The sequence below is a fragment of the Glandiceps talaboti genome, chromosome 6, assembly GCF_964340395.1.
Source record: "Glandiceps talaboti chromosome 6, keGlaTala1.1, whole genome shotgun sequence".
Classification (NCBI taxonomy): Eukaryota; Metazoa; Hemichordata; class Enteropneusta; family Spengelidae; genus Glandiceps; species Glandiceps talaboti.
The window spans coordinates 9,340,061-9,360,381 of NC_135554.1; the positions used below are offsets into that span (position 1 = coordinate 9,340,061).

At 36.3% G+C, this 20,321-nt stretch overlaps 1 protein-coding gene across 1 annotated transcript in view; it reads right to left on the bottom strand.

Moving 5' to 3' along the window:
- Positions 1 to 20,321, bottom strand: part of LOC144436803 (E3 ubiquitin-protein ligase RNF213-like) — a 181,123-nt gene that overhangs the window by 69,549 nt on the left and 91,253 nt on the right. The window contains exons 23-36 of the mRNA XM_078125663.1: positions 18,616 to 19,214; positions 16,395 to 16,551; positions 14,253 to 14,479; positions 13,414 to 13,719; positions 11,913 to 12,748; positions 10,882 to 11,012; positions 10,020 to 10,097; positions 9,381 to 9,487; positions 8,850 to 8,988; positions 7,391 to 7,568; positions 4,314 to 4,572; positions 2,592 to 2,720; positions 1,951 to 2,050; positions 941 to 1,115 (exon numbers count right to left, since the gene is read on the bottom strand). Of these exons, the coding sequence (XP_077981789.1) occupies positions 941 to 1,115; positions 1,951 to 2,050; positions 2,592 to 2,720; positions 4,314 to 4,572; positions 7,391 to 7,568; positions 8,850 to 8,988; positions 9,381 to 9,487; positions 10,020 to 10,097; positions 10,882 to 11,012; positions 11,913 to 12,748; positions 13,414 to 13,719; positions 14,253 to 14,479; positions 16,395 to 16,551; positions 18,616 to 19,214 (3,421 nt within the window). The remainder of the gene's footprint in view (positions 1 to 940; positions 1,116 to 1,950; positions 2,051 to 2,591; positions 2,721 to 4,313; positions 4,573 to 7,390; positions 7,569 to 8,849; positions 8,989 to 9,380; positions 9,488 to 10,019; positions 10,098 to 10,881; positions 11,013 to 11,912; positions 12,749 to 13,413; positions 13,720 to 14,252; positions 14,480 to 16,394; positions 16,552 to 18,615; positions 19,215 to 20,321) is intronic.

Sequence of the window (20,321 nt, forward strand, 5' to 3'; positions counted from 1 at the left end):
TATGGCCGCCATTCAGCCATTATTATGAAGGCCGCAAAACAAAATGATATGCGGACTACTGTATCTGACATTTGTGAATGTCATCTGTGTACATACACAGACTGAATACTTTTGGTTATTTGACCTTAAGCAAAGAGGTCAGTGCTAATAGTTAATACCAGGTCTCATGATAAAGCTTCTCATTAATAGGCAGAAATGTAAATATTCGAATTCACGACAAATGTGGCTGCCAGTCAGCCGTTGCCTCAAATGTAGTTAAACAAAGTAATGTTTAAATGCGGACTACTGTAGCTGACGTTTGTGCCATCTTTGCTTCAAATTGACCCATGCGTGTTAGATATGTACATACACACTTTTGTACACTTTTGGTTATTTCACCTTGAATATAGAGGTCAAAGTTATTATCTCATGTAGCAAGTTTATAGATAACATAGGTGTAGATACTCAAATGGAGTCTCTATCTATTAAGCGTTCATAGTTAGTGAACAAACTGGATTTCTTTTGCGACAAATATTACCACCATTCAACCATTGTCGGGAAAGTTACAAAATGGTGCATTTGCTGACCATAGCATTCGACATTTGTGCCACGATTGGTCGAAATCGGCCATACATGCCTCAGTTACAGGTGATAACAGACGGATGGATGGACGGGACAGGGATATAGTAGACTCATCTACACTTCGCCCGCTGGGACTAATAACACAAGGTAAGAACCGTTCGATCTAATGAAAACACATTTGTAACATAAAGTTTTATATTAAGGTGGTTTTTGTATACAGTATCAAAATATTACATCCGTTAATAACAAAACACCACGAGGTCATACTGAGTAAGCACACATTTGGTGAATTTTCTTGACTAATTCTACCGATGCATCTCACAGACTATGGAGACTAGTATTTCTGAAAAACTGAAACAGGGTGAAATATGACTTCTACCTTAGGAGTAATTTTAGGAAATCCATGTAATCTGCAAGCCTCTCCAACTTTTTACTCTTGGTGTCGTAATGTGCATCCGGTATGTTGTCTCTTTGATAGAAGGACAAGTAGTATGCCACACGTTGAAATTCTTCACTACAAAATTCCTCAGTATCGAAGATATCTTGTTGAAAACCTTTAAGAAAAACATCTTGTCTTATAGTCTCCGGAACATAATATTTACATAATATGTTACAAAATGTTGATACCACGTGTATTACTAAAATGTACGGGTTTGACCTTGTGACGACAACAGATAGCCTATAAGCTAAAAGAAACACATTCAACATTGTAACTAATAAATCTACTATATCGCTTTTATCATTCTACCATTTTATCATTTTTAGGTTATTCATCGGTCGGACGGTCGGTCGGTCCGTCGGTGTGTGTGTGTGTGTGTGTGTGTGTGTGTGTGTGTGTGTGTGTGTATGTATGTATGTATGTATGTATGTATGTATGTATGTATGTATGTACTCTATCTCTTTCCATAAGCTTGCAGATGGAGTAAGTCAGACGTTGATTCTGACAACTTCCATTTCCAATTGACCGTTTGAACAAATCATCATTATATTAACCTCCAAGTACAGGTTAAAGCCCAACGTGAGACTTATGTTTGCAAAGCCAACATGCATTTGTAAATGAATATCTTAGGCTTATGTATGGCCGCTGAAGACGATTACCACCCTTATTTTCTAATGTAGTGTACCAAACAATTGTATATATCGAGAATGTGGGAAGTTGGGGAATGGTACTGTATAAGTACACGCCTATTAAATATTTGTATAGTAGTGGTGGATAGCTACGAAATTTCTTGGGTTCATTTTAGGTGGGGGCATGAATTTCTTTGAGAGCTCGAGTGGGCTGCGAGAAATTTCGGACCAAAATATTTTCCCCTCAGCCCACCCTGCCGTAATTTGTGACTATAGCCTTATAACATATGTATTTCAGTTTTGTGAAGTTTTGTGACTTACTACCCGGTGGCTGCTCCTTTAGGTATTCATATACTTCCTTCGGAGAGGCACGAATAATAGTTGGTAGACAAGAGCAAAATGGTGTCATACTGCTGTCATCCTTCATCAAGAAAAAAAGAACATACAGCGTCAGTTTGGACATGAATCCGGAGAACAGAAAAGGTATCAAGTTGAGGGCGTGCAAAGACGCTTAAAATCATTTAAATTACTTTGCTTCACGATAAATGCACCATTTCCATCTTTACTGTAAAAATCACCTACTCTGTAAAAAAAGGTTGTTAATGTATGTATATGAACTGCCAAGTCTTTAAACAATTACATCCTCGGTTTTCCATCGGATTGATGTTTTCATCTTACCCCACACTTATGTACATGGTTCATGTACTACTCGCCGCTTGAATCACACAAAATGAAGAACATCATTGTCAAAAGCAAAGTCTTGTCTGACATGTAGATGGACTTTTCTGTGTACGCTGCATTTAATGTTCTTTTACTCGTTCAAAGTACTCATAAGAAAAAGCAAAGAACTGATTTACGGGCTTTTAAAATAGTGAAATTACTTCGATGATACTATGTGTATTTTTCCATATATAAGTGAACAATTTAAAAAAAAATAAAATAAAATACGGTTTCAAACTCACCTGAGATGGGCTTGAAATTTCTATGACATAAAGATCGCTATTTCGCCTTTTCCAAACATAGTCATTTGAATCCGTTATTTGCTGCAATACCACTAAGTTGAAAAGGAACTCGTCTATTCCTTTCGTGACCTATCAAGATAAATGATACAGACCCTATTTTTTTTAAAAACAATGCCAACGGGAGGATACAACTGGTGTCCGAGAACGATAGTGTTTCTCTAGAGAGGACTTTTTTTCACAAAATAATATAATTGGAATACAAAGACAACCAAATTTAAACTGAAGACCTTCCGTATTAAAGGGCAATGTCTTTTGTGCAACAGATGTGATTAGTTACATATGAAATGTGAACCAAATTGAATTGAATTTGAAGAGTGAATTTTTACCTAGGGAAAGTTATAGTTTCAGAATGGAAATTATGTACGTGTCTGTGTACGTGTATGTATATGTATATGCATATGTGTGTGTGTGTGTGTGTGTGTGTGTGTGTGTGTGTGTCCATGTCATTGCTTTCTTAAAAACGACTGGCTCAATTCAAACGTAATTTGCTGCACATAATAATTACGGTAATCGCTAGATTAGGTTTTGGTATTTAATATTAATGATCAAGTTGCATAATCAATGGTTTTTGGCAATTAGGACATATCCTAAGAATACACACTTCAAATTCAATATAATTTTGTACATACATTGATGAGGGCAAATGGCATGTGTCATATAAAGTTTATTAATATAGCTTGTAAATGTAATAACTCATTTGAATAATTACTTTTTTAGTAATTAGGCCATATATCAAGAGTGCAAGCTTCAAGTGCTATATAATTTTGTATATCCATGATACCGGAATGGACATCTCATAAAGCTTATTGATGTACTACGTAGTTTTACTGAGGCATTTGTATGATGAATTATTTTCAGTAATTGGGCTAAATCTTAAGAATGCATGTTTCAAATTCAATATAATTTACTACATACATCAACCATAACTAACCATAGCAATGTGCACAGCTCCTATAAGCTTTGTGATAATGCTTTAATTCTACAAATGAGTCAGTAAAACCATAAATGATATCAAGAAACTTTTCAGAACATATTTATGTTTGAAGTATGTACCAAATTATATTGAATGCGAAGTATTTATTCCTAAGATATGGCCTAATCACTGAAGGTCGTGTAATAATTTGGCTTTTGAAATGAAATTATTCAAATTTACAGGCATACACATACAGACATTTACTCATGCATACAGAACAAATGTATGGATTGCTATTGGTATCATTTGCACATAATGATTTTTAGCTCTATATCTGTCATTTTTGAAGGCCCAGTAAAAGTTAGTTGTCGAAAAAGTTGTTCAAATGTCCGCTACCTATTCTCAGTACAGGAAAGCTTGACTCGACTTCACTCCGCCTTTGCAATCCCCTAGATACCCGCGATATGTACACTAGTTTCCACGACAAAAAATAAACACACTTCAAACCATGGTAACATCGCTAGTACACGTATGCAGAAAGTTTACATTCTTTATGGTAAGCATGATATGGGTCTATACTTTGACTCTATACACCTCGTTTACGGCGGTGATCCCCTTTATGTAACACTCAGTTCAAGAATTTTGCGATGCACGCCACAATGAGGTGAATTTCCATGGTTCGCAAGATCATTTAGTTTCAGAAAATATAAAATATAGATCGAGACAGATAAATCCAAAATGTTACTTACAGATGGATATATATCTATGTGGTATATCATAGGCAAGTCCCCTTTTCGATCCTTTCTTCTCTCAAGCATGGACGCTGCCACACGGTCTGATTGTAGAATTTTACCATGTAATGGTATTTTCAAATACAGGTCTTCTTCATTTGCATGCACATTCGTGTCCCGTTCATTGACTTTCCTCTGCAAACGTTTGCATAACCCTTTAACGTAGAGCGATTTTCCGTTGCCAGGAAATGTTGTTGTCACAACTCGCATACACATACTGGAAAGATATAACATATATCATGAAACCTTGATATGAAGAGTTCAGCAAGACTCGTGAACACTGATGATATTCCCTACAATGTGATGTATCTTACTTTACATAGCTGAAATTACATTCAGTCTGACGAGTCTACAAGATGTAAAGCACGTTTGCTGTACAAACATTTGTTGCAACCAACTATACGATTAATATTACAAAAAAATGTACACTCGCACACTCTTTGGGTAAGGGAGCCTTCATTATTTATGGCCGGGGGGGTCGGAGGAATTTAGGGGGGTCACTTAAAAATTGGAGATGGCCGGGGGGGGGGGGTACTCAAAAATGAGAGAAAGGTAGGGGGGGGGCGCTACTCACAAATTTGTTCACAAAACTTCTGTACACGAAAATGGTGAGTAAACCGTAACACCAAATATAATGTTATTGTCAAAATTTCTGATAAATGAAAAATATGGTATAGAAAATACACAAATTGTCAACATTTCTGATTATTGAAAATTATATTCCAGTGAATTTTGTGACGTCATCCCTCAACATTATTTCCGATAATGTACACTATTATTGCAGAAGACATACATCGGCACCAAAACCCTGTGTAAATTTAATTCAATTTTACTTTTCACCATCTGCAAATTCACTGGTATTGGCAAAACTGTAAAATAATAACAATAATGCACACCCTGCCAATCCATAATGGACTCAAGTAAACTTTGCACTCCATAATGTACTTGGCTGTCGCCTCGCACAATTATGTCATGTAAAGGTTGCTTTTGCCCAGTATCGGCTGGCAGGGTGTGCATTATTGTCTAAATATATAGAAAATGCAATCCCTGAATCACAGTTTTGTAGGATGTCATCTGGCCTAATAGAATTGTTGCAGTACATGTACTGGCATAAGATCTCACAGAAATGAGAAAACACTGCTATTGCGGATTCCCTTAACCCTTTCTGTACTGGAGAAGAATATGAAACAATACGGATAATCGATTTGTAAATGTCTACAGTAATACTACATCATCAGGAAGTAATATTTCTCAATCTAAAATCAAGTTGATATATGGAAAAAAAACTTGCAGACTAACAAGAAATTTTGCCTTAAAAATGGTGGGAGAGTTTTCAGTACTGAAAGGGTTAATAGCCGACAGATTAAATCAAATACCAAGTGATGGACAACTTTGTTTGCTGTGTATAAGAGTCTAGTTGCTAATATTAATATTATGACAAGACCATGGTAACTGTGGTATACATGTACAGGGTACATGGTTTCAAATTGTTATAAGGCTCAAAAACAAAGCACAAGACAGTGTCAGTGTTTTACAAGGAGTGAGACATGTCTGAAACTCGTGTGTAAGATACAATAATGAGAAATGGCATGAAATGGCATGAGACAGCTATAGGAAATTTAACCATATGTTTATAGCTGTTACCATACTGGGAAGCAGTTGATATTGAATCAGTTTCTGAAAGATTTGCCTTTTTAATTCTGTCGACGTATTAAGCTATTACTTTCATGTTGCAGGCACTTTGTAGCAATTATGTGTGGTTAATATATTTTAGATCATGTCTATATACATGTATTGATAATGCAGAACCAAATAAACATACACATGTATTATTTTGTGTGCTCATATCACGTTTTAGCAGGAGTATATTCAGATTTGTTCATTTTGAAGATATGTGGCATTTGTAGCACAATGAACTAATTAGGTTAAGCAGTGTTATAGGTATAACAAAACGTCTCTGTGCTTGCTTGCGTGCGTGCGAGCGTGTGTGTGTGTGTGTGTGTGTGTGTGTGCGCGCGCGCGCGTGTGTGTGTGTGTGTGTGTGTGTGTGTGTGTGTGTGTGCAAACAACATAAAATCAGGAACCCCTGAACCGATTGGCATGATATCTGGTAGGTGTATTACCTTGGGTGTCTAGGTGATTTGGGTATGTGATTTTGGTCAACAAATGTGATTATTGGTCACAAACTTAAACTAAAAACTATTGGGTAGATCGATCTGGAATCATAGGGGTGTTTAGATTAAGACTTGTTCCTTCTATGATGATCCCATGATATGCAAATTAGGTCTTAAACCTTCATTCAGCTGTAACATGTCGAGGGTCATCCATATTTCAATGTCTACCAGACAGTCCTCAATGCTTGAAACTGCAGTTGAAGTTTTTGAAAACATTTTGACAATTGATCCTAGCAACCATGACCATGCCCTTAACACAAGTGAAATGCTGATGTATACCACAAAGACAACAGGGATGGGTAGGTAAGTGTATAAATATTCAAAAAATGTATGCAAATAAACCTAGCAACAGAACCACGTTCATAGTAATAGTTAATAATGGTTTATATTGCAAAGATGAAAACTGGAAAGGGTAGGCAAATCAATAAAAGATTCCAAAATGTATGCAAATATGCCTAGCACAAGATCCATAGCAATAGCCAACTTCAGTTGTGCTACTGCGCCATTGACAATATTTTCTAGTTTTGGGAATCGTTTTATTACAATTTTGACTAGTATTTCTGTGATACATTGTTACCATGATATTTGTCAAAAACCTATCCTTTCTTTGTCTAGTAACAGGGTTAATCTATTTGAACTCGTCATACGCTCATTAGTTGATAGGTGATTCATGAACAGACACAAACATTCTAATGCCTGATGACAATTAAAAAACGCCATCACACAAAATTGCAGTAAAATAAACAGCGGAACTATCTCGAGCGATAGGTCAGTTGTTATTTCATTCGTTCCTGTGTTTGACATTTATACTATATAGTCGGAGTGAAATGTCTCTGACTTTCACGTTCTAATTGTGCTTACCTTTCACGGTCACATGCAGCGGCTGAATTTGTGTCCTTCACTACCAAATATTCTTTAAGGTGTTTCTGCAACTCCCCATCTGTCATGATTTTTGATAGGCGCATTCTATAGTTATCGAAAGCTGTAGTGATGAAGTGTGACTCATTCTCTTGGGAGCAAATAATGGCAATCCTATAACCTGAAATATATTTCAATGGTCCCATAACATATAAACTTTAACATACTGTCAAATCCTGTGATATGGTTGTTGTTTTTTTCAATGTCAATAAAACCACATCTTACCGACAAATATTTCACCAACTGTACCATATCTTTCAAATGGACATTAACTCCATCATGACTAAAACTTGAAAATGACTCAAACTTGTGATAGGCGGTTCTGTTTCAAAGGCTTAAACACATATCAGAGGTTTTGGCAGCAATGCAAGAGAATTTAGAATGTAATACTTTGCGTTAAAATCGATTGACCATGCTTTTCCCTTAGTACCTTTAAAGGCAAACAAGTTATTTCTAAGATAATGGATTTAACTTCGTTTGGCACCGAAATTTACAATTAGCTCACCAAAGCTTTCGCTAGGTAACCATATGGCTTCGTCAGTGTTTTCTGAAGTCACGAGGCATGCATGACTTTATTAGATAATGGTCCCAAATTCTCACAAGGTGGTAACGTCCCCCATCACAGTTCATAGGTTTTTAAGTCCGAATATGAATTGCTTCCTTATTCCATCGCCTAAACCATCCGATTGACGATCCAAAATTGTAAAATTGTCAGGGTCGTTGTGTAGATGTCTGGAGACCTCCGATTATGTGCAGCTCGGCCTACGATGTTCACTCATTCTGGCTTTCAGAGCCCTCTCCCTTTCCACGTGTATTCCTCTCCACGCGTTTCATCCTCACCACTACCCCCACACTTGATGTGGTATATTGGTCCACAGACTTGTTGGGATAGGATCCTTAGGTCGTACCAACAACTGCCACAAGCTATCAGATAGTCTCCTCACATAAGGCGCACCCACAGAAAGTTTCCATCTTGAAGGTTCAGACTGTCTTTTTGTTGATGTAGTATTGGTCGATTCTGGTTTTGCGTTGACCCCATTTTGGGTACCCACAGTTAGCGAGGGCACTGCTTACATGTTCCAGCTCCCTATTGAGGTTGTCCTTGTTAGACACTATACTCTCTGCTCTGTAGTGTAGAGTCCGAACTAACCCTCGCTTGTGATGTAATGGAAGGTTCGGACAGATATGGACTTATCACTATGGCTGGGTTTTCTAGTTGATAGTTGGCCACCGGGGTCTCAAACAGTAAGGGTGTCAAGGAATGGTAAATGTGTTGTCTACCTTTTCGGTGCAATACGAAGTTAAATCCATTAACTTAGAAGTTTTGCACAGATGAGCTTTCATCATACTAAGTTCTTGGTATATCTGTTATAGATGCTTGCATAATACATATATTACTCACCACTCTTGCCTTGTGACAGTGCAAGGAAAGTGTCGTATGAGCCCTTTGCCACATTATAACTTAGTCGATCTGCATGTACCATGCTGTACAGTTTACCTTGTTTACTTCCTAATATTGCGCGTCTCCAAAAAAGAGTTACCTAAATAAATGAAATCATATTACTGCAGCAGTAAAACGTCTAAAAATGAAAACAAGAACTTGGCTCTCGGAAAAAATATAGTTTCTATTTAAATCAACATATAAAGTCTCTTAACATTTTAGTTATTTTGGGTTTGAATGCATGTTTGAAGTGGGGCTGGGGAGCTACGTCAGGGTAAACTTATAATGTTGTTATCCTTTTATTTGAATTTCACATTACGCTTCATACTACGTTTCTCAACGTCAGTGTGATAATGATATCATATTTCCTTTGAAGTATCAAAAGAAATTACAACGAACATTTTCTGATTTAATTTTATATTCTGCCAAGACGGTATACATGAATTGTTTGAATATGAAAGTTACATTAACGTGGTTTTCAAATATACATACCTCTTCAATTGTAGTATCATGTGCACAAATAAGTACTTCCCCAGCATCGGGTAGCATTAGCTGCTCTCCGTCAAAAAAGAGGGATAGACAAGCCTTGAGAACAAGACCTAGGTATATGAAAGATACCAAATAATACTATGAAAAGCAAAGTCATACACCATAATTAGTATCTACAAGAATATCTGCGAGATCCATGCAAACATCAAACCCTAATTACCACCGCCATCCACAGCCGCCCAATTTAAACCACTTTCACCAGCAGATCTTGAGTTCGAGATTTTGACGAAATATCACATCAGATTCTTTGAAGACCAAATTTGCCTATAGAACAATGTGATCATCAAATCCTGGGAATTTCTTAGCCCAGGCACCACTAGAATCGTCCCTATAAGACTTCTAACCAATACACCTTATATTTTTGAAGTTTAAGAACTTTAAGTTTATCAAATATACTCTCTGACATTATGTGCTACTCATTTTAAGTAGCATCCGCACCGGAGTATCTTAGTGATCGGGGCTCGGTGGGGTTTGATGTGAAGTTACTCTCTTTCACAACACACTTTTCACTTTTCACTATGTCCAAAGTACATCAAAAGTTCTTCACTTGAGCTACACACATAACTTGACTTATATACTTACCTTCTTGGACAACAAATAAGTTTGGTCTTCCTACTTTGACATCCATGGGTACTTTTTGAGTTTGTGTGGTTTCTCTTACTAATAGGAAATGGAATTTATAAATAATATTGGATGTAATCAATTTACTCCCCTGATAGAACCAAATATTACATACATATATATTTATGTCTGTCTGTCTGTCTGTGTCTGTCTGTCTGTCTGTCTGTATGTATGTATGTATGTATGTATGTATGTATGTATGTATGTATGTAAGTGTGAACGTACGTACGTATGCATAAGCGTGTGCGTGTATACATGAATGAACAAATATGTATGTACGTACAACCAGTCTTCATACATGCCATTCGAAAAATTATGTTCCCGCTGCAAAGATTAAATTTTTAGGGTGGTGAAATACATGCACAGGGTTAGTAAACTCAAAAGGTATCCAACTAACACTTGGAGGTTAATGATAGATATACATGATACCAGGCTAACTGATGTAAATACTGTTTAAGCGGACTGTAATATTAAACTGATTTTAAAGGTTAATGTGACCGTGATTTTGTTAAGGCTGAAATGTGTATGACACAGATTGTACTGCCAGTAATTAAAATTACATTTCAAAGTTTTGAAAGAACGTTCAAAACATTTGTGTGAGATAATGTGTGTCTGGTTGTCTGTCTCTGTCTGTCTGTCTGTCTGTCTGTCTGTCTGTCTCTCTCTCTCACTCTTTCACTCTGTTCCACACACAAACGCACGCATGCACGCACACACACATACAACACACGCACACACACGCACGCACACGCATGCGCCCCCTCACACTGTGAGCAGACAAACCCAAAAAGTATATCTTCGGAAACGAAATATGAATACACACCTTCGAATTCTTTCATAAGGTTGTTAAGTACAAGTCCCAAAAACTCGATGCTGACATGTTTACAATCTGCATCTAATGATATGTTCTTTTGGTAGTTTTTCCAAGATTGCTGCAGCTGCCGCACTGGAGAACTATGGAATACAAGAAAGATAATTATTATTAGACTAATCTTGTTTTATAAATCTCATCTTGAAAAATGCACGCGCACGCACACGCACATACATACATACATACATACATACATACATACATACATACATACATACATACATACATACATACATGCATGCATGCATGCATGCATGCATGCATGCATACATACATACACACACACACACACACACACACACACACATACATACATACATACATACATACATACATACATACATACATACATGCATACACATGCATACATACATAGAACACATAGGCATCTCTTTGTTTTGTTAATCGTAATCGTGGCATACACGGTGCTGTATGTTTCAGATATAAGGGTACAGGCAAGGGTAACAAAGCAAAAGGTTGCTTTGTGAATAATCATAAATGGAATACTGTCAATAACACAATAACTTGAATCCTTGCATAACAATTAAAAGGTTAGACTTTGGCAACCGAGAATGCTCATGGTATCACAAATCCATTTAGATTTTTTTAAAGGAAACAAATTATTTCATATCATTTTTTGTGGCGAAAACAGAAAAAAAAAGTTTGTTTCATATAAATTTACATTTCCAAATCAATTTCCAAGTTAAGTTTATTTTTCATTTTCACCGATTTCAATTCGTTTTCATTTCACTTGCATTTATAAATCGATTTTCATTTCAATTTATTTTTCACTTGCATTTGGATTTGTAAATTTGAGTTCAAGTTGGAATGTTGAACAAACGAACAAGATGCCTTATCAAGCCTATGCATTCATAGCCAGCACATGCATTTGAAGCACAATATACATGTCACGCACGTCACAGCATTTTACTTCCAAAAACAATGTTAAGTTTTGGCCAGCCACTACTACCTAATGCGCTAACCTTTCATAGTGTGGTTGACTTGCTTCATCTGTTGCTTGAGGTGTTTCAACTTTTCTTGTTGCTTCAGAAAGGTCAGATCCAGTTGCCAGATCTTCAATGTCAGCATATGGCGTCTTCTTAAAATCAGCGTAACATTGGTTAACTTCCTCATCGTCATCCTCCATATGTTCAATACACCACATCTGGCCCTTTTCTATATCACCTTCGCATGCTTGGAATGCTGCCTTTGCAACCTTATCAGTAGCCTGACAGTGTTCGTCCATACAATTCAGAAAAGCTTGTAATTTCTTTGGGTCACAGTCATTAGCACTTGTGGTCTGAGCAAGCAAAATACTTGGATCCTCCTTAACAGATTGGAAACATCCATGCACCATTTTTCTTAATGTCTCTGCTTCTCTCACAACATCAATGCCCTGTAATAAGGTAAACAACTCATCTGATGGTTTAATGTTTCCTTTGTATCCAGGAAGGAAGCACACAAGCTGTTGTCGCATGATGTTTATTTGCTTGACAGTAAAGTTGTTAAGAACTTGGAATTTGGCTCTTGCTCTCTGGACAACAGCATGCCACTGTAGGACACAATGCTCCAAAAACTTGCATAAATGTGGCAAATGTTTTAGTGGATCATCTCTGCCTTGGAAAGCCTCTTTATCACCAAGATCTAGTTTTAGACTGTACGTTCGGCTAACACTGCTAGCAGCTCCAGTGGCCTTTGTCTTGTCTTCTCTTGCAGGTGGCATTGCAAAGACCTCTGCTAGAAAATCGTCGAAGAAGAGATCACCAGCATGAAGAAGGGACTTGTAACCGTCATGTGTACGAGTTACTCCTTCTAGAGTCTACAAATAATGACATTGAAAAATATGTTATTATCCCATCATTCACAGTGTTTGTTCAGTGTATTTCTCTGAGATGATGACACTAAAGTATTTAAACAAAGTAAGGCATTATGGACGCATATGCCATTTCGATTCTTGGCAATAAGAAATAAGGTTGATTGACTATATGAGTCTATATATTCCAGAATTGAACATTAAGTTTATAATTGGATGATCATGAGATAATATAATATTCAAAGAATATGTCGAGGCATGTTGTAAAAACAAATCGCATGACAGAAAAAAAAACTGGACATACTTTAATCATGTGTCAAGTGAATGTTCTAAAACACTGAAGAAATGGAAAACCGAGTTACATGCGATCTCTTCCAAGGCAGTTATATTGACGCCTTGAGATAATCAAGATTCATACCTAAAACACACACTCACGTTCAGTCATAGACAATAGAAAACACGGTGGTAGTACAGAAGAGAGAAAAATATTTTTAGAATATGGGTTGATGGGGTATTGATTATTATTGATTGTTGGGAAACAAGAAACAACAATTTGAAAATATTTCATACTTCAAGTCTTACTTTTGTGCATTTCCCCTTAATTGATGTAAGTTATAAGTTCTACCAAATGAAGCTCATAACCACCCTTGTACCAATTATGCTATACAAACCTCAAGAAATCTTTCCAACGCTTCTTTTCCAACATGTGCTGTTCCTGAAACCAGAATGAGTTTACTGCGAAGATCATTCAAATCATTCAAGGTCCATTCTTTTGGCATTCCTTCCGGGATAGTTTCATCTTGGAGTAAATACAGTCGGATAAATTCTTCAGTGTTTTTACCCTTTCCCTTAAGATTGCCCACTTGGTAGAAACCAATAGAATTGACGATTTCCATTTGCTCTATGCATTTGATTTCAGTGGGTCCATGTACATCCTTGAGAGTTTTGAACCAATCCAGATGATTTTTGCTGTCTTTCTGGAAAACATAAACAAACAAACAAACTGGTTATAACAAACTTTGTAACCTGTAAATGAACTGAATGTTTTTTCTTATAATGACAATAATAGCAATATTCTTGCTTTATTTAGCCTGGAGTGGCAGTACATACAGATAAACATGAACACGTAATTACCAAACATCCATGTGCATTCGCCAGAAATGACAGTGAGAATATCTCCAATAGGGAACTTCTATGTATCCAGCAATGCGTTGTCAGATATAAATTATGATGTTTAGAAACTATGTCAAATATGTGTGTTTTTGAAAGACAAGTATCGTTTCTACAAGACTTGCAATAAAAGTAGATATTTTCTTATTGCTAAGTTTGTTTTATACCATTTGAATTCCTCGCACGCTTCACACACTATATTTCATTTTTGGTTCATACTATCGAGCTCAGACGTTTTCCTTGATATTTTCGAGTTTGTGGAGTGGTAGTGGCCGGGCCGGAATGCTTATTAAAACATTATGTGTTAAGTGTACATAAAACCATAAATATTTATATCTACCAATTTATTAGGAAGTTTGGGATCTCTGTCGAGTTCGGTCCATAGATACGTGCTACACATCCCATTGAATTCACTCCAACCCGGCTTGGGAAGTTTCGGTAATTCAAATAACAAGCATGAGTAACCATTCATGGCTTCTTGATATGTTGTCACCTTTCCCATGTCAATTTCACTTTCTCCAACCGACATTAACAATAGGGTGGTAAAGTTATTAACTTCGGTTGAATCTGTTGATAAATGTAAAAATAACTTGTTTCAAAAACAAATGTTCCGCATCAGTAAAATAAAATGTTCGTCTTCAGTAAAAATCAAGATCGTTAAACTATTGATTCTTTCACCCTTAACAAATACAATCGATGTCAGATATATTATGATTCCAAGCGATGAATCAGTTTCTCTAACCTGTCCGGGAGGGGGGGGGGTACGGTGGGGTTTTCCCATTATGTGATAACATGTATCTTGGCAACTCAAAGTAAAAGCCATAGGTCTTCATCGGAGACTTCCTAATTGATAGTCTAATTTTGTGTGCAAAAGGTGGTCACTATTCGGTCATTATCGCCGAGGTATCAAAATGATAAGTAACATAAGTAGGATACTGTATTTGACTGCTGTGCCCGATTTAGTTTAAATCGACTCATGCATATTAGAGTTGTGCATATAGATTATGACAATTTCTGGCTATTTGACCTTGAAAAGAGAGGTAAAGATCAAAGGTCGAGATATAATTATAAAGCTTGTTATGGATAACATTAGCGTAGACACTGAAATGAGGTATTTATTCACTAAGCTTCCAGAGTTACTTCGCCAACTGTGAAGTTTTATGATAGATATGGCCATCAATTGGCTATTATCACCAAGATCACGTAACAAAGTAATGCGCATATATGTTTTTGACATCCGTGCCAAGTTTGGTTAAAATCGACCCATACATCTCAGACGTGTGCAGATGCGCTTTAAACATTTCGGCCAGTTGACATTGAAGTTAGGGGTAAAAGATAAAAGGTCAAGGTATCCTCAGAAAGCTCATTAATGATAACATGGATGTAAACCATCAAACGTGATCTGTCTATTAACCTTTCACACGCAGTGAGTAAATTGTCAAGTTTTCTGAAACTTATTATGCCTTTCATTTTGAAGATACCGCGATCGTTATCGCGATGGTAATGACACAAAGTGACGTGCATACACAGGCAATAGCAACTGATTTGTGTTCAAGGTGTCTTTGAATTTGGCCTGAGGCATGTTTGAGATACAATTGGGCACACACACATAGGCACACGCTACCCAAGGTCTTCCCCCTTTAGGACGAAATAAACACGATGACCCCATAGCCTATAAATTAATTCAACTCTAACATCACATTAGAATTCACTACATGGTTGTAAGCAATGATTTCATTGACATGGTCTGATATTACGGTACCTAACCCTAACACTATAGTAACCTTAACCCTAAACATAAACATAACACTAGTCCTAACTAGTACTGACATGACAACAGTGAGATGCCACATTGTCTCAAAAATGTAAAATTAACAAGTATGAATCAAAGCAAAATGTGACCTCGAGAACCGATTTGTAAAAGGTGACACCCCCCCCCCCCCCCACCGTCATTAGTGAAGGCTCTCATAATGAGCATGTAGAGCACAAGTATTGTGTAAACTGAAAACCCTTGCGGTCTTATCATAACACATGGTTATTTCTAGTCTATTTTAAATGGTCACATTATATATACACGTCTGCATACCAGTGGAAGTCTGAGACGACACGTCACGAGTTAGTTACACCGGGTATTGAATTATTGTTTACTGTATTACATTTCACAGCAGAGGCATTCTCCTATTCTTCTGCTTGAGTAATTAAAAATGGTCCCGTCAGGTTTAGAGAAATACTAACAAACAAATAATTCAATGTAGGACAATATTTTGCAATAATTGTGTTATTATTTGGTTGATTTTGTAACAGTCATTTTTCTTTCGTCTATATCTATAGTGACTAGGAAATAAATAATCTTAAATTCATCACCACTTGGCATCTTTGTATTCGGGGTTAGTCTGCATACTTTGTACTAACAATGAGCTACAAAAAACACTAACAACACTAGTAACAACACATATATGTGTATGTGAACAGGTCAAATTACCTTTCATATTTGCCAGACTCCAAGTGATCACATCTTGGCATTCCGTCAATGCTTTCAGACAGGCAAGTTGTTTTTCCGTGAAACCTCGTAGAAGTTTACTGGCGGATATAACATCTTCATTTACATCACCCAGTACTTTATTCTCAAGGACTTTTCCCTGTTAACAACAAAGTAATGAATGTAATCACTAGACCTCATAGTCGTCATTCTGATGTATTTATTTATTTCTGATGTGTTCTTAGGCCTATTAAAAAAAAAGTGGTTTGGTTCCCCACCTAATTTTTCACGCCGACCCTAAACTTTTTTTTTACGTATTCGAGAAAAAAAATAATATTGCGAAAATCGTGAAGTCTCGCAAAGAGTGAATGTGGAAACTGACATCAACTGAAAAAGCCAATATAAAAGAGTTCTTCCAAACTGTGATGGCTGTACATCTGCCGAGAAGAAAACGGAAACATAACTACCTGAACTAGACACTCACATGTGGAAAACAGTTAATTAAAAAATAGAATAAAAAAATCTACCGACCCAACCTATTCTGAAATTGAACGTAATCAGAACCAGATAATGTTTTATGCCTTAGCCGTAAAAAATGTGTAATTCAGGTTACATTCAATTTTAAAATAGGTGGGGTAAGAAGATTTTTTTATTTTATAAATTATTATATTTTATTTTCATATGTGTGTCTACTTCAGGATTTCCATTGCTTTCCAAATGGTCTCTCTGTTGTTGTTTTTTCTCCCTATCAGATGTACTGCCATTACAGATTGGAAGAACAGTTTTATATCGTCTTTTTAAGTTGATGTCAGTTACCGCACCCACTATTTCTTGCGAGACTTCATGATTTTTGCGATTTTATTTTTCTTGAATGCGTAAAAAATCATTTAGGTTCAGCGTGCAAATCTAGGTGAGGCCGAGTAACCGGAACCAAACAACTTTTTTTATTTGGCCTTATCGGTTTGCCGATTTAAAAAGTAAAGTCTCGCGAGACTACGATATCTCGCATGATTGCGAAACATCGGTTTTATCTGGATGTCGACTCGTCATTCAGATGAAATGAGATTTCAATGTTTATTAGCATATATAAGAATGACGACTATGCCAGTCTAAGTAATCATATACAAACTGTTTTTCCTCTTCGCAAACACTGTGCTATCTAGGAATAGACCCCATGTTGTAAGTCAATACTTTGTTATCTTATGAAAAGAATTGACGTTAAATCACGAAGAAAAATAGACCATAGTGTGAGAAGACATGAAGTTGTGAACATTCAACGAATTTACCTAAGTTATCCAAAAAGGTAATAGAGATTACAAATGCTGATATTCACTTTGACAATGATACACACAGACATTCTCATTCCACATTGAGAAAGACTAGAATGAATCACTTCTTCGGACGGGAATCAATATTCTAATAATGAGTGGTGGGATTATTTTTTGACGATCGTATCATTCAAATTTTTTTCTGTTTAAGCCAGTTCCTTGTATCAATCAATTAATTAATGTAGATAAATTCATATTCTAATAACCACTGTTCTAAATGTTTCCTCGAAAATGAGCGGTTCCAATACTGATTGCTCCGACTGGTCTGACTGCTATTTACATCTATATCACTATGTACATTCGATTGGAAATACCGTAATACATATTATTGTCTATGTCTAAAGCAATGGAAGTTTAAATTACTATAATTTCCGAACCGTTGATGACCACTTTATATATTCGTGAGGACAACAATTATTACTCTCCTTAAGCTTACTTTCTTGGAACTGGCAAGTGTTCACATGTCTCTTGAGACAGAGGATTATTGGTAGTCATTCGCCAACCTAACCGAGATAGATTTATACGACGAATTTGAAAAAAAGAATATTATATTCGTTTAAGATTATTGAAAACCAATACCATTTTTGAATTTCTTAATTAGATGATCTCAAAGTATCATTTTATCATAATGTAACAGTTGAGAATCTTAAGGTCATGCAATTGTACTTCAAAATTGTTAACGATATGCCAATTTAGACCTGTTTCAATCGAACGAAAGACTATTTACGGCAGGCTAACATGCACAGTTCTCGACATGAACTTGCTCGTTTTTAACAATATGTCCTATACTAGTTACGCTAACTCCCATGATATGAGCTGCATTATTTCCATTAATGTAGATAAATTCATATTCTAATAACCACATATATCTATTTTTACTGAAGTCTTACACTTACCATTTGAAATATAGTATCTAGGGCTGAAAAATCTCCTTTCAACCCCAACACATGCACACATTTTGAAATTTTCTCAGCAACATCTTTAGTTTCTTCAAGTCCAAAGTATTCCATAACTCTTTTTTCAAACTCGATAGCCGCTGTTCTCTTCGAGAATAATGCTGGTAATGTGACCAGATCCTTGATCAGCTGACCAGGGTACTGTCTGTACGTTTTGAAGTATGTGCACACATCATGTAGTGGCATTTGATAGTCCATAACATGTGCACTGACTGCGTTGATGGCTTGTTTCACAACAGGCCAAATCTCAGCCGACAGGACATCTACAGTGATGGGATCTTCTCTCGAAATAGCCAACTCACCATCTATCTTCTCCCATATTTTCCGTCCAAGAATGCTTATAGGCGTTTCTTGTATCATTTCAAGGGCGCTAACCGACAAACCTAGTGCATTTGCACGGATTTGTACCGGGGCCTGTCCAATATATGGTATTCGGGTCTTACGGATTTCTTCAAGAGTTGTTGTGACACAAAGACGTGACAATGGAATGTCTTCCTTCTGAAGTATTGAGATAGCATTACACAAGTCTTTGCTGTTCACTGTGTGTTAGAGGAAAGAATTTTTTTTTTTTAAATACATGTGTGTCAGTAGCATTTTAAATTCTTCACGTATTCCGTATGATTTGTACAGAGTTGATAACCGATGCTATTTTACGGTTTTTTATGGAATTTTGCAGCCTAAAAATCTTCTTAATTGTGCCGATCACAAATAAATAGCATATATCACAATAAAAAAATTTCATTTACATTTTGCATTCACACAGCTTTCAGGCGTTTACTCTTTCTTCAAGTATTGAATGGAGTTTCTATGTATTACAGGTGTTGTAATACAATGAGTTTCTACTGTAATTGGCAATATGCGAATATAGCAATGTGTATATCACATGATAGGTATGTGTCTATGATAATTGACCCTGGTCAAGGTCAAGGTCCCAAAGGATAGCTTGAATCTGATGATATGGAAGACACTTGAATGGAGTCTATGAATTACAGTTTTTGAGTTATGCAGTAAATTTTAACTACAAACATGGCCACCATTCGGTCAAATTTGCATACAACAAAAAAGTGACGTGCATGTGTCCCATATGATGTGTTTAAAAGAAATCAGATACTGTGTTAAGAGTCACAGACCTAAATTGTATCCAGTCAGGATATTTTGGTAATTTTCATTATGAACTCTTACTTGAACTTAAAAGGCATTTAAACATTGTACATACAGAGACATTCCGTTACGTAACCACATAGGTCTTCGACATCTCAACATTGCATATTTCAGAATTGTTTGTGCCAGGTACGATTGAAGTGTCAACAAGTTTTAATATAACGTGATGTGTTAACTTTAGAACTTCATCATATATTCATTGTTCTGCAGAAATGTAATTATAATATTACACAACTATTTTATGGACTTTGAGATATGAACTTTTATTACTAATCTGGAGAAGGTGATTGGATATTGAATCTCAGATGTCGTTCATACGATACTCTAAGAATAGAGATAAATATAAACTTTGAAATGTATTTAAGTGGGGTTTTCGGCCCATCTAAAATAGGAAGGACGGAGGCGGAGATTAATAACGGAATAAAATCAACCAATTTGTTAGCTTGGCGTTCGTTGCACCAGATATGAAGGTTTCGTTGTGAGTC